The sequence below is a fragment of the Ammodytes marinus genome (genome assembly GCF_949987685.1).
Source record: "Ammodytes marinus genome assembly, chromosome: 9".
Taxonomy (NCBI): domain Eukaryota; kingdom Metazoa; phylum Chordata; class Actinopteri; order Uranoscopiformes; family Ammodytidae; genus Ammodytes; species Ammodytes marinus.
In genome coordinates this window covers 14206793-14221372 of record NC_137213.1, presented here as the reverse complement: position 1 = coordinate 14221372, position 14580 = coordinate 14206793, and the positions used below count along the sequence as shown (strand labels likewise).

General features: G+C 39.1%; 1 protein-coding gene across 1 annotated transcript in view; it reads left to right on the top strand.

Annotated features, from left to right (window-relative positions):
• The window catches only part of obscnb (obscurin, cytoskeletal calmodulin and titin-interacting RhoGEF b), a gene marked incomplete at its 5' end in the record, with an annotated part of 64389 nt that overhangs the window by 26035 nt on the left and 23774 nt on the right, over window positions 1-14580 (top strand). The window contains 7 exons of the mRNA XM_080033443.1: window positions 380-646; window positions 868-1134; window positions 9389-9655; window positions 9790-10059; window positions 10529-10795; window positions 11291-11560; window positions 14070-14336. Of these exons, the coding sequence (XP_079889569.1) occupies window positions 380-646; window positions 868-1134; window positions 9389-9655; window positions 9790-10059; window positions 10529-10795; window positions 11291-11560; window positions 14070-14336 (1875 nt within the window). The remainder of the gene's footprint in view (window positions 1-379; window positions 647-867; window positions 1135-9388; window positions 9656-9789; window positions 10060-10528; window positions 10796-11290; window positions 11561-14069; window positions 14337-14580) is intronic.

The following is a 14580-nucleotide window of genomic DNA, read 5'->3' as shown; positions in this document are numbered from 1 at the left end:
GCAGGAACACAGTTACATTTGAAATCATTTGTACACATTTGTTTTGGAGCTGGGAGGTCAGCATTATGTCATCGTCAGGCACAAGACTGCAGATGTAATTGCCTACAAGGGCACACGTGTTTAAAGTGCAGCAGCTATTTCTTGCCTGTAAAAGACACACTAGGCCACGTCTTCATCTTTAGCTCTGAATGGCGGTTGTATTAACGTTTCTTGCCCTGTAGGTGGCAGGTTGGACTTGAACTGCAATTCCAAACGATTCATATGTACATATTTAGACTTTGTGGATTACAACTTCTCAGTATTTTTTTAAATATGTATTTTTAAATTTTAAGTCATGACATGCCACTATTTAAATTTTAAACAAATTATGAATGCACAGCCCGACCAGTGACCTTCAAACAGAAGCTGGAGAGCCAGGAGGCTGAAGAGGGAGCAAGTGTTACTCTGCGTTGTGAGATCTCTAAACCTGGAGTCCCAGTGGAGTGGAAGAAGGGAACACAGGTCCTGAAGTCTGGAGACAAGTATCAGATGAAGCAGAAGACCTCTGTGAATGAACTCCTCATCAGCAAAGTGCTGCCAGAAGACAGTGGAGACTACAGCTGTGTGTGTGGAGACCAGAAGACCACAGCCAGCCTCAACATCAAGGGTAGGAAGAGGATTTTCAAACAGTCAGTCCATGTAGCGTGTTTTTGTTTAGAGAAACTTTTCATATGTAGGCCTACACATTTAGTCATGTTTCTTTTAGAGTCTGGGTGGCATCGTGTGTTGCAATTAATTTGTGCCATTTTTTTTTTCCGTCTTTTGTATATGTTTACTTTTTAAATCATTGCATGCCGCTGCTTACTAACCAACAAAATAAATGCTCAGCCCATCCAGTGACCTTCAAACAGAAGCTGGAGAGCCAGGAGGCTGAAGAGGGAGCAAGTGTTACTCTGCACTGTGAGATCTCTAAACCTGGAGTCCCAGTGGAGTGGAAGAAGGGAACACAGGTACTGAAGTCTGGAGACAAGTATCAGATGAAGCAGAAGGCCTCTGTGAATGAACTCCTCATCAGCAAAGTGCTGCCAGAAGACAGTGGAGAATACAGCTGTGTGTGTGGAGACCAGAAGACCACAGCCAGCCTCAACATCAAGGGTAGGAGGATTTGCGATTTAAACCTTTACTTTGTCTTTGAAAATTAGAAAATCATATTTTAGTTAACAATTACATTTTGTATTGTTTGAACGGTTTTATTATATTTTCTGTGATATTTCTGTCATTTACAGTTTGTTTTTTGTTGTCTGTTTGTTGATTCATAAAATGTCAACAATCGTTGTGTGTTTCTAATTTTAGTTATATCAGATTCTTCATCCACATTGTTTTCTACAGGGTGCTGTGTGCTGTGATACAGAGTTTTTTTTTGTCTGTGTGTGTGCTACTGTTTTCATTTTTAATAATTTTTTTTATACACATGTCTTAGTTATGTCTTGGTTTTAATTGGTATAAGTGTTGACTACTGATAATGAATGTGTGCTGGTCCAAAAACCTTTCTAGTCCATGTAATCAGACAAGCGAAATGATCACGTTCTTGTTGTTTGTAGTATTAAAGGTGAAGTAAGAGGTTTATTTATGTTAATAAAAGTGTAAAATCGCTCTTTATTCATACAGTGATCACTTACATAATGTGCACGTTTCATAAAGCTGATCTCTCAGTCAGCTGCTTTGCACGTAATCGGCAAATAAATTTATTGTAGGCTAGTATCCCGAAATTTTTATCCAGTCAGAAGAGAGAACACTACAAACCGACACTCGTCTCACTCATATAGTATACTCCATGGTCTCACTGCTGGTGCAAGCCAGAGCAACAGATGGGTGAATGTGTATGCGCCTACAATGGCGGAGCAGGTAAACATCCTTCCCAATGTCTGTTTTGATGATTTTTATCATATTTTATCACGCTTATGGATCTGAGATGATGCTAGATAACTTGCTGCTTGAAGTCCGCAGTGCATTAATGTGGTGACGTAGGGACGAGCGAGGGGACTGCTAACTGCAGTAACTGACAGGAAGTTAGCTAAAATAACCATTCCGCTTACAGCACCTTTAACTATGGTATCGATGTTGCTTGCTATTTCCTTAAATTGGTTTGATGATTGATGATATTAAATGTTTCCCCTATTTTGGTAAAGTACTGTAAATGATCACGTATGTTTCAGTAAACAGTGAATTCAAATTGTTTCCCTTTAGCTGTGAAGCTGTCAGCTCCACCTTCAGCTACTAAACTGGAAGCTAAGAGGCAGGAGACCAAAGAAACAATAGAAGGTATTGAAGGAAGATGGCAATGTGCTAGCTTGACTTTCAGCTTTATGTGCTCTTTCCATCATGATAATGGCTGTTGTGTTGCCATATGACGCATGTCCTCAAATTGGGCCTATTAGGGGTAAGGGGATTGGTTAGGACAAATGTGTTCTGGCAGCATTATGTCTTTTTAGGTAACCTGTTTTCTGAGTTTGATATCTGTTGTCAACAGTTGTCTACGTGTGCATAAATGACCTAAATGTGGCATGATTCATATTAAATACTGTAGGCCTTACATAACTGCTAAAGACAAGCACAATAGGCAAAAAATAAATGAGACAGTTGTAGGTCATTCTCTGAAGATTCACAGGTTTGCCTGGTTATGTAGCCCACATCTATGTTTGCAATGCATCGCTTTGTTGAGCCAGAAGTGAAAAACACATTAAGCTATTTGGTACTTTATGCTTTCACTCCGTGTCCTGGCTGCTGATTGGTGTTATCAGACAGAAACTTGTATGGTCTTGAATTGGCTTACATGGTGTCATGTTGTTGCTTCAAGGAAATTGCCCTATTTTATCTGCCTGCTGGAAAATGTCGCTTTTTTTATTCACCCGTTAAATGTCTTGGTCCTTGTAATTTTCGTGTCTTGTGGTGCTACTGTTGGCAAACAATCTTTGTTTCAGTCTCAACATCTGTGGATTTGTCGTCTCTGGGTAACTTTGTTACATGGTGGCTTAATTGTTCCCGTCAGGTGTTATATTACATGTGGCTAGTACTATTTTACGTCAATTTCAAATTGTGGCTCCAATGTTGTGTTCGATTTCATAGCTGTGACACTTGGAACTACTGGACAGACTTCTAAAGAGCAGCTCCTCAAACAGGAGATTCAGAGAGATTCAAAAGAGCTCAAAGTGGGAGGTGAAGGTAATGAGACACATGTTTGCACAGCTTTTGTCAGATACTACTCCATTGTCCTTTACATCATATACTGTATGTGTGGTTTTAGAAAAATGAAGCTCTTTGAATTTGTGCCAGTTTTACAGGCTTTTCTGTCTTTGTTTTCTGTTCTTACTAAATACTGCAAGTCTGGCAATGTCAGCATTTCTATGTCCATATCATATTTGCATTTCAGCCAAGACGCCTGAAGCTCTGTCCATAGCTGCTACAGACAAGCACAAGAGGCAAGAGATAAATGAGACAGTGGAAGGTAATTCTCTGAGGATTCATAGCTTTGCCTAGTTATGTAGCTCACATGCATTTGTGATGTATCAGTTTGTACAATGCACCGCTTTGTTAAGCCAAAAGTGAGAAACTCATTATGCTATTCTTGGCTGCTGATTGGTAAACAGACAGAAACTTGTTGAGTCATGAATTAGCTTACATGGTGTCATATTTGTTGCTTCAGGGAAATTGCATTGTATCTGTCTCCCTGTAAATGTGACTTTTGTTTATTCAGCTGTTAAACGTCTCGATCCATGTCATTTTAGGCTTGTGGTGCTACTGTTGCATATTTAATCTTTGTTTAAGTCTCAACATCTGTGGATTTGTGTCGTGTCTGGGTTACTTTGTTGCATGGTGGCTTAATTATTGGTATTGAGACCATTGAGGCATGCCTTTGTTCCGGCTGTTATTACAAGGCTAGTTTTATCCTAAGTCAATTTCAAATTGTGGGTCCAATGTTGTTTTCAATTTGATAGCTGTGACACTTCAAACTACTGGACAGACTCCTAAAGAGCAGCTCCTCAAACAGGAGATTCAGAGAGATTCAAAAGAGCTCAAAGTGGGAGGTGAAGGTAATGAGACACATGTTTGCACGGCTTTTTTCGGATACTGTGACTGCAGACACTTCTGCACTTTATGCAGCATTTCTTTGTCCATATCATATTTGCATTTCAGCCAAGACGCCTGAAGCTCCGTCCATAGCTGCTCCAGAGAAGCACAAGAGGTTGGAGATAAATAAGACAGTAGAAGGTAATACTCTGAAGATTCATAGCTTTGCCTGGTGAGGTAGCCCACATCAATGTTTGCAATGCATCACTTTGTTGAGCCAGAAGTGAGAAACACATTAAGCTATTTGGTACTTTATGCTGTCACTCCTTGCCTTGGCTGCCAATTGGTGTTATCAGGCAAATACTTGTTCTGTCATGAATTGGCTTACATGGTGTGATGTTGTTGCTAGCTATCCTGTCCTGTATGTGACTTTGGTTTCTTCACCTAAAACGTCTCGATCCATGTCATTTTTGACTTGTGGTGCTACTGTTGTATGAAGGAAAATCCTTGTTTCAGTCTCAACATCTGTTGATTTCTGTCAGCTCTGGGTTACTTTGTTGCATGGCTGCTTAATCATTGGTATGGAGACACAGCTTTATTTCCATCAGCTGTAATTACATGTGGCTATTACTATCCTATCTCAATTTCAAATTGTGGGTCCAATTTGTTCAATTTCATAGCTGTGACTCTTCAAACTACTGGACAGACTTCTAAAGAGCAGCTTCTCAAACAGGAGATTCAGAGAGATTCACAAGAGCTCAAAGTGGGAGTTGAAGGTAACGAGATACGCGTTTGCACGGCTTTTGTCGGATACTGTGACATTTGTAAATATTGTTAGCACGGTAACCATTCGTTTTTGTCCAATTGTAATCTCAAGCTTGTTGAAATCAAACTTAGAAAGAAAGAAGAAATTTAAAAATCTAGGGAGTCTGCAGCTCACTTAGGATTTACTATCGTTGCAGTAGTTTATGTCTACATATTGTTAGGCCTTGTCTGTGTTGCTGTTCTGTCAATTCCTTTGTGTAGCAAGTACTGTATTTAAACCAGTTTTTTAATGCTTTTGTTCTCTCTAATTTGCCTGGTGAGGAGGCCCACATCAATGTTTGCAATGCATCGCTTTGTTGAGCCAGAAGTGAGAAACACATTAAGCTATTTGGTACGTTATGCTGTCACTCCTTGTCTTGGCTGCTGATTGGTGTTATCAGGCTAAAACTCGTTGAGTCATGAATTGGCTTACATGGTGTCATGTTGTTGCTTCAAGGAAATTACCCTATTTAATTTGTCTGTTGTAAAATTGTGAAAGACACTCTTTGTTTATTCACCTGTTCAACGTCTTGGTCCTTGTCATTTTTTAGGCTTGTGATGCTCTTGTAAAAACATTTTTTTTTGTCTCAACATCTATTGATTTCTGTCATGTCTGAGTTACCTTGTTGCATGGTGGTTTAATTACTGGTATAGGGACATGCCTTTGTTCCCATCAGCTGTTATGTCACGTGGCTAGTATGACCTTAAGTCAATTTCAAATTGTGCGTCAAATTTTGTTTTCAATTTCATAGCTGTGACACTTGAAACTACTGGACAGACCTCTAAAGAGCAGCTCTTCAAACAGGAGATTCAGAGAGATTCACAAGAGCTCAAAGTGGGAGTTGAAGGTAACAAGATATGCGTTTGCATGGCTTTTGTCGGATACTGTGACATTTGTAAATATGTTTAGCAAGCTCGCAGTGGCAGGTGGTGAAAAATATTCTAGTGTGGCTGTGCCATAGTCAGCCAATTGTAGTAACCATCCCAATACCATTTAGCAGAAAGTGTAGTATCACATCACTCTATAAACACTCAGTAATTATTTAATGTCAAAGTAAAAAAGTTGACGCATTCTTACAAAAGACATTGACAACATTGATTAACTTATTTTATTTTTTACACATACTATTGGAAAGGCACACACTCCCCTTATGGATTCATTCATTCCCTGGCTGCAAAACAAGATACAAAGAGGCAGGGGACCAAAGAGCCAGTATTAGCCAGTAGTAGAGCCAGTAGTAGAAGGTATGCAAAGATTTAAGCTGCCAATTGGCCTTGCGCGTCTTCATTGTCTCCTGCCACATCCCAATCCCAGTCTTTGTGTTGCCAAATGCAGGTGTTTACTGATGTATCGTAATTTCATAGGTGTATCAAGCATGTTGTAAGTTTGGCTGTAAGGCAATGCAAGTGTATTTATATAGGACATTTCATACACTCGCTTTACATAAAATAATGCTTTACATAAATATTTTAAAGAGAAAGGAACTATAGTATATTAATAGTAATTCTAATTTCTTCATAATAGTCATTTTAGTTTGTTTGTGCTGCTGTGATGAGTGGGATATTGACAAGTAATTAATAAATAATTATTTCTTATGCAAAAGAATGCAAAAAACTTGAATATATAGGGAGATGGTATAATATTTAATCATATTGGAAGTTTTACTTATGCCTGGCTGCAGCCATTATGTTATGTGCTTTGAGTGTCCTCACAAAGCAGTTCCTTTGGTTGCATGTTTGTATTTTCTTAATTTCTGGTGAAAGTGACATGATTGAAAGGAAAAAAATAAGATTTTTAAGCATTTATGATCCTTATACTGTATAAAATTGTTAACTCGGTCTTGTTACTCTACTTCTTTTGTGAGATGCACTGTGTATTGTGGTTGGTGATCCATGCTTTGGCTTCAGTCTGTATATTGTTATGCTGTGTGTGAAGCATTCTACACAGAAGTAGGTACAATTAGGATTAAATGTTTTTTTCACAGCAGTGACGTCACCGATTGCACCTGCAGCTGTGCCAACACTACACACTAAGGATTCCAAAACAGTGGCGGAATGTATGAACCTATAGTCTTACATTACCAAACTATATACAGTAGACAGTATTTTATCAGAAATGTACTTAACTATGTGTTGGTGTTGATTGCCCTCTGCCACTATGCTACTTCTACCTTTTTAGAAAAAAAAGCTCTTGGAGCTCTCTAGCTCTTAGGATCAAGTATATACTGTATGATCTAAGAAAAACATCCAGTAAGGTTTTCATAGTCAGTTTTTAATGGAAGTCAATAGTAGTGTGTTGTCTTGGCTCTAAAGCTTTTCATTTGTCGTCTTGTTTCGTCTGCTGCTGAAGATTTATAGTTTTTGTCAATTTAATTCAAAGCAACAACTTCAATTACAGCGGAGAAGTCAGCAGCTTCAGCAGTGACCTCTAAAATTGAAGCTGAGATGCAGGAATCCAAAAAGAGAACTGAAGGTATGAAACTTCCAGAGAACAGTTTCTACTGAGTTTAGGTGGGATTAAGTTTTTACTCTTTGTAAACTGGGATTTTTGCCAAAGCAAAAACAAAATTGGATTGTGACATGATGTCTATGTGTCTAAATAGTCCGGCCAGTTTGTTCTTGTTGACTGATGATTTGGAAATTGTGTATTGGCAATTTTTTGTGTAATTGATTATTTCAGTAACATCCTTTTGTTGCTTGTGTTTGTTCTGGTCTTTGTTTATTAAAGTAGATATTTAATGTCTAATTAAATGTATTACACCTGCAGAGATTCAAAAGCCGGCTGTGTCTGAAGTCATCTCAAAGCCAGAGCCTACAAAGCTTAATACCAAAGTGAAAGAGCAAGGTAGACGTTTTGTGGCGCCCACACAGTGTTTTCTTCCCCCGAATTGTGTCATGTTTTCAATGTGGAGTTTTGTTTTTTGTGTGATCAGTCTGGCTTGATGTTCGTATCCACATCTCAGGTGAGATCAGTTGCGTTCTGGATAATTGTCGTCCCCAGGTTGAAATAAATAAGAGCAATGCTTGAATGACTTGATCATTTTCTAGTTGGCCCCCTGTTTTGAATGTAAGTCAGGATCAAGAGCTGTGCATCAGTGTCATGCTGTGTGTATATGTTTTTTTGCTTTGTTCTTATTTAATTTTTTAATTTTCAGGGAAGTTAAAAATAAACATATTTACTCTACACAAGATATTGTAATCCTCATCCGGTATCTTACTTGAAAGCCTGCGAGTAACAACAATAGACATCAACAAACCTATAGTCTTACATTACCAAAAATACATTGTTTTATCAGAAATCTACTTATCTAATGGTGTTTGCCATTTGATACTGTGCTACTTCTGGCATTGTTGGATAAGCTCTTGGTCATGGCACTGTCTGTACGTCCGTTTAAGATCATGTATATACTGTATGATCTAAGAAAAACATCCAGTGAGGTTTTCATTCAGGTTTTTAATGGAAGTCAATAGTAGTGTGTTGTCTTGGCTCTAAAGCTTTTCATTTGTCGTCTTGTTTTGTCTGCTGCTGAAGATTTATAGTTTTTGTCAATTTAATTCAAAGCAACAACTTCAATTACAGCGGAGAAGTCAGCAGCTTCAGCAGTGACCTCTAAAATTGAAGCTGAGATGCAGGAATCCAAAAAGAGAACTGAAGGTATGTGGCAGGGCTATAAAGAAACTTCCAAGAACACAGTTTGTATTGAGCTCAGATGGGATTCTATATGTACTCAGTTTTTCATTTGTATTCTGGGGTTTTTCCAAAGCACATGTGGTGATAGCAAATGCTATATATTCAGGTTGTTGTGTTGGGACATGATGTCCTATGTCTTGAGGGTTGTGTCAGTAGTCCGGCCAGTTGGTTCTTGTTGACTGATGATTTGGAAATAACGTATTGGCAATTTTTGTTTAATGACTTAGTTCAGTAACATCCTTTGTTGCTTTTTATTTCAGTTTTTGTGCCGGTCTGTGTTTGTTAAAGTAGATATTTAATGTCTAATTAAATGTATTACACCTGCAGAGATTCAAAAGCCAGCTGTGTCTGAAGTCATCCCAAAGCCAGCAGAGCCTCCAAAGCTGAATACCAAAGTTAAAGAGCAAGGTAGACGTTTTGTGGCGCCCACTCAGGGTTTATTCCCCTGAATGTTGTCATGTTTATCAATGTGGAGTTTAGTTTTTTGTGTGATCAGTCTGGCTTGTTGTTTGTAACCACGTTTTATGCAAAATCAGCTGTGTTCTGGATTGTTGTCGTCCCCAGGTTGGAATGATTAAGAGTAATTTGAAGGACGTGATCATTTCCTAGTTGCCCCCCTGTTTGAATGGATGTACGAATCAATGGCTTTGCATCAGTGTCGTTCTGTGTGTATATGTTTATTTGATTTGTTTCTATTTTAGTTTTTAGTTTTACTAAAAAAAAATCACACACTCAGTCAGGTAAGTTAAAAATTTTAATATTTTAGTCCTCATCTTGAATTATTTGAAAGCCTTCGAGTAATAACAATAGGCATCAACCCCTCATCTTGTTCATTAAATCCCTCAGTTCTTCCAGTTGTAGTCGTTCGAGACCTGGAGGGCCAGGAGGCTGATGAGGGAGGTAGGGTCACTCTGCACTGTGAGCTCTCTAAACCTGGACTCCCTGTGGTGTGGCAGAAGGAAACTCAAATCCTGAGTTGTGGGGAAAAATACCAGATGAAACAAACAGGATGCAGTTATGAGATTCTCATCTTCGATTTGATACCTGGAGACACAGGAAGCTACTCGTGCTGTTCTGAGGACACACAAAGCTCAGCCTCTCTCGTAGTCAAGGGTAGGATTGAGACCATGTCACTGTCCCATTGCTATCTTCTTCAAGTCTTTCATTTCATTTTTGAATCCACTTTTCTTTATCTCATTGTATTTCGTCACGGCCACTCTTCTTGACCCTGTTCTTTCATTCATCAGCTGCTCCAGTTATTTTCACCAAAGAGCTTCAAAGCCAAACGGCTGATGAGGGTGACAGTGTGACACACCTGCACTGTGAGATTTCTAAACCCGACGCTCCTTTGGAGTGGAAGAAAGGAGAACTTGGTCTTTGTCCTTGTGCCAAGTATGAAATTAGACAAACAGGACACTTAGCTACACTAGTAGTCCATGATGTAGACCCAGAGGATTCTGGGAGTTACACATGTGACACTGGGGACTGTCAAAGCACTGCACAACTAACTGTGAAGGGTACGCCTGCCTAAACCCTCTTTTTTTCTTTTTTTTTTACAGTGAAGATACATGAGATGCAAATCTGTTGACTGTAGAGTTGTTTGTCAAAAATACTTACTACTGTAAATATTGCACATTAAATATGATTAAGATTTAGATACATAGTATTAATAAATAAGATTGTATCTTATCTATCTAGTTAGTTAATGTGGGTAGTTTATACATAATTGTGTCACTTTCATGTGTGATGAAAAACACGATGGCCTCAGGAGCTGACCTCTCTTTTTTGGCATTTTATTGACACTAAAGCCATTTTGACAGTGCTCCATGAGGAAGAGCTAAATTTGGGAATTTCAAACATGAGATCTTCTGACTTTTTTACTGACTTTTGGAGCAGAGAAGTTTTATGTGTGCAGAGAGCTATAAATTGTGCCCGCTGTCTCTAGGCTGTCCTAAATTTGTCCTCATAATTTCCCTCCCCCTGCAGCCAAGCCTGTCCTTTTCAAAACCCAGCTGCAGAACCTTGAAAAACAGGCAGGGCAGAGTGCTAGTCTTCACTGTGAGACCACAAAGCCGGGAGCCAGTGTGGTGTGGAGGTGTGCTGACAGGCCGCTAGCTTCCAACAGCAAGTATCAACTGAAACAGGAAGGGAGCTTAGTCGAGCTTGTCATCTATAAACTGCAGGCAGCCGACTCAGGAGAATACTCCTGTGATACAGGCAGCCAAAGGACTTCAGCTGTCCTCACTGTGCAGGGTAGGAGACTGTTTTAAGGTTTTCCTCTTTTATGCCCCACTCTGGAGTCAACGTCCTTCTGCGTGTCACTACAACACTTCAGCACTTGAGCATGAAGTGCGTCATCCTTTCATCTGGAGATCCTGTGTGCTGGCCCTTCGTGATTTAAATGTCCAAACATTATTTCTCATCCCACGTGTGTTCTTGCTTTTTCGGCCCACCATTTTCAAATCACTTGTAGTTACTCACAAAACACTTTTCTGTCGAGTTCGATCACTGATCTCATCTCATCATTTGTGCCTGTCTTTGGTCCCCTCTTCTCACAAACATTCACACACGGTATGCCATTTTCCCTCACTTGTTACTCACAATAACAGATCAACCAATTTCTTTTCACATTTAATAACACTTTAATCACAATATGCACTACTTGAGAAGTATCTTTGTCCAACATACCCTCACTTCAGACAACAAATATGTAACTACTCTACTCAAATGTAACATTTTGTCAAACAGAGGTTGAGGTTAACATACTGAAATTCTTGGAGAGCTGCGTTGTCTACGAGGGTGAAGACGTCCACTTTGAATGCCAGGTTTCTCATGAGGAGGCACCTCTGGCCCAGTGGAAACTCCAGGATGTCCCACTGCAGAATAACGAAATGAACTTGATCAAGGCTGAGGGCCGAGTACACAGCCTCACGCTCAGAGGCGTCACCACAGCTGACTCGGGAACAGTCACATTCACAGTGGGTAACCACACTTCCACTGCTTCTCTGACGGTCAAAGGTAAGGGAAGCATTTTGCATTTTGTTTTCTTGAGACAAGAATGAATACTTAGCATTTCGCCTCTTCAGTAACATTTGGGGCCTATCCGAAAAGTCCAATCTCCTAACCTATAAGCCTCCTTTCCTATGCCTTAACCCCTAAACGTCATCGGGGTTAAGGAGAGATGAAAGGTGCTTCCTATCGAACATAGGAAAGGACAGCGCTGTTTCAAATGAATTCGACTCCACTTTTCCTAACCGACGTCATTGCGCGACGGCGAGTATTGCTGACGTGAGTCTAGCATGAAACTACACTATTCTCCGAAAATGGACTACAACAAGCGCTCGTTTGATCCATGCATTCTTTTCATATTGATTTTAATCAGGTTGTCGCCAACAGAGTGAGAATCACTCCCATATCCCAATTCACATGTGGAATAAAAAGAGGCTACACTTAAGTTGATGTTGAAATGAACTGCCCCCAGTAACTTCATTAAATGTGAAGTTGGTATTTTCTTTTCTTATGGTGTAAATTATGTGCTACGAAAATAACTATTATGATGTTGGTCTTTTATGAGTTCTTTATTATCTTAATGGGGGAGAGGGGAGGGGGGTATTTTGTTTTAGCCGAGTTAAATCTTCCTCTCTTCTCTTCTCCTCTCCTCTCTTCTGTTTTACCTCTCGTTTGTATTCGTGTAGAGTCGGTAAACTCCGGCGGTGGCCTGTTGCTTTAAATCTTGACGCCGTAAAGGATTATGGGATACCACTATCTACGTTCCTTTAGCAAAGGTTGGTCAGGAGTAACCTATGCTAAAGGAGGGTTAAAGGATGAATCGAGGCTCCTTTCCTATGCATTTTGGTTATTCGGATTCACCTATCTGCCGAGCACTTCCGGGTCATCTCGATAGGAAAGGAAATTTCCTATGCAAAAAAGAGTTTTCGGATAGGCCCCTGGACTTCTTCTTTTCATTTGACATCATCTTCCTTGAGGGACAGCTTCCGTCAAAAATGTTTTTTTAAAACATGGATGCTTGTATTTTCCTTAGGCTCCCATTTCACTTTCTTTTCACCTTTACTTTCACTCATTCATCTCGCTTTAATATGCATATTTAAAAGGTGCATTTCAATACATTTACATCATATTTTTACAGTAGTATATTCACTCCTCTTTCCATTGAACTTGAACTAATAGCATTTCCCATTTTCTTTTCAATTTAGTATTCAAATGACATTGGTGATTAAGATCAATGTGTTTCCTTGTAATTCTTCATTACAGTTTATGCACTATACACTTTCTCATCAGTTATATTTTATTATACACTTAACTCAAATATATTCATAACAGTTCTTTTTTCTGCACAGTTTGTTCAAATAACTTGAAGCACACTTTTGAGTGTCAAAAGTCATATTAATAGATAATCAACATACAGTATGTGTTTTCTGTGATGTCCTGGTGGTTTAAGACGCTGACAGTTGTAGTCCCAATGTATGTGTTTCGAGTCCTGCTGAGAAACCTCTGTTGCATGTCGCCCCCAATCTTTCGCCCCTCATTTCATGTCACATCTGTGTTTGTTCTAACTCTAATAAAGGGGAAAAATCCCCCACAAAAAGGCAAACAAAAGATTCACAAGATTGTGCTGGTATTTGATCGTAGACGTGTTGAAATTCTATGTGTTGTTTTGTGGTGCTCACATTCACCTAAAATGATGTACAGCATGGTTATGTAATGATTCACCACTATTAAACAGCCAAATAATTTCCCTATGAACATATGACTTGACTTTATGGATTGCTAATATGTTTTCTGTTTCAGTGTATGGTAACACTTTATAATAACTATCCGTTGTAACTCGTTAATAGATCATTAGTAAACTCTTAATTAAGGATTATTAATGATTTGTTAAGTGTTTGTTAGCAGTTTGTTAAGGATTTATAACAATGGTAGATAGTTAATAGCTTAATAATTGAATCAGTTCATCTGGGAGGTAATCCGAGATTAACTGATCACGTCACGTTCAAGTCCATGGCATGCACAGTGTGTATTGAGTTTATTTAAAAATATTTGAAAATGGGGCTGCCCTCAGTTGCCCATGCACTGTGTATAGTCTATAGCCTATTTCAGCCTCGTCGGTATCTCGGATTACCTCCCAGATGAACTGATTCAATTATTAAGCTATTAACTATCTACCACTGTTATAAATCCTTAACAAACTGCTAACAAACACTTAACAAATCATTAATAATCCTTAATTAAGAGTTTACTAATGATCTATTAACGAGTTACAACGGATAGTTATTATAAAGTGTTACCCAGTGTATCTGTGTTTTACCTCAAATTCTGAAATGGCCTAGGTTCAGATACACATGTGACATAGTTCCTTTGTTGCATTGTTTTAAGATTCTAAATTATATGGAATTGGTACAATGGTTACATTATTTTTTTTAATTGTCACTTATATGTAAAGTGTGTGGTAGCCATGTTTTACCCAAGAATAACCCTTCACACAAATTAATTATGATCTTACCAGCAGCGGCACCAGTATTATTCAAGAAGGAGCTGGAAAGTCAAGAGGCCACTGAAGGAGACAAGGCCACCCTGTCCTGCGAGACGTCCAGCCCTGACTGCAAGGTGATCTGGCTGAAGGGCACGGCTGTGCTCACCAACGGGGAGAAGTACAGCACGGAGCAGAGAGCAACCACTCACACTCTGGTCATATACAAGCTGAACGAGAAGGATAGCGGAGAATATACCTGTGATACAGGGGACAAGAGAAGTATTGCTTCCCTGACTGTGAAAGGTAACAGAACACGGCTTCATCTTATCTACGTATGTCTATGTCTCACATTGTCTTCATTCTTCCTGTAGGTTATTTTACACTCATCCATCCGATTAAGCACTGGATCATATATTCTACTCAGAATCTATTTTACTAGTCCTTGAGTTAAAAGTGTGATTTTATCAGCATGTAGTGTAAATAGCGTATGTAGAGTTTTACCTAATATCTATGTTGTCTTTTACCCAGATATGTATTGTTACAAATA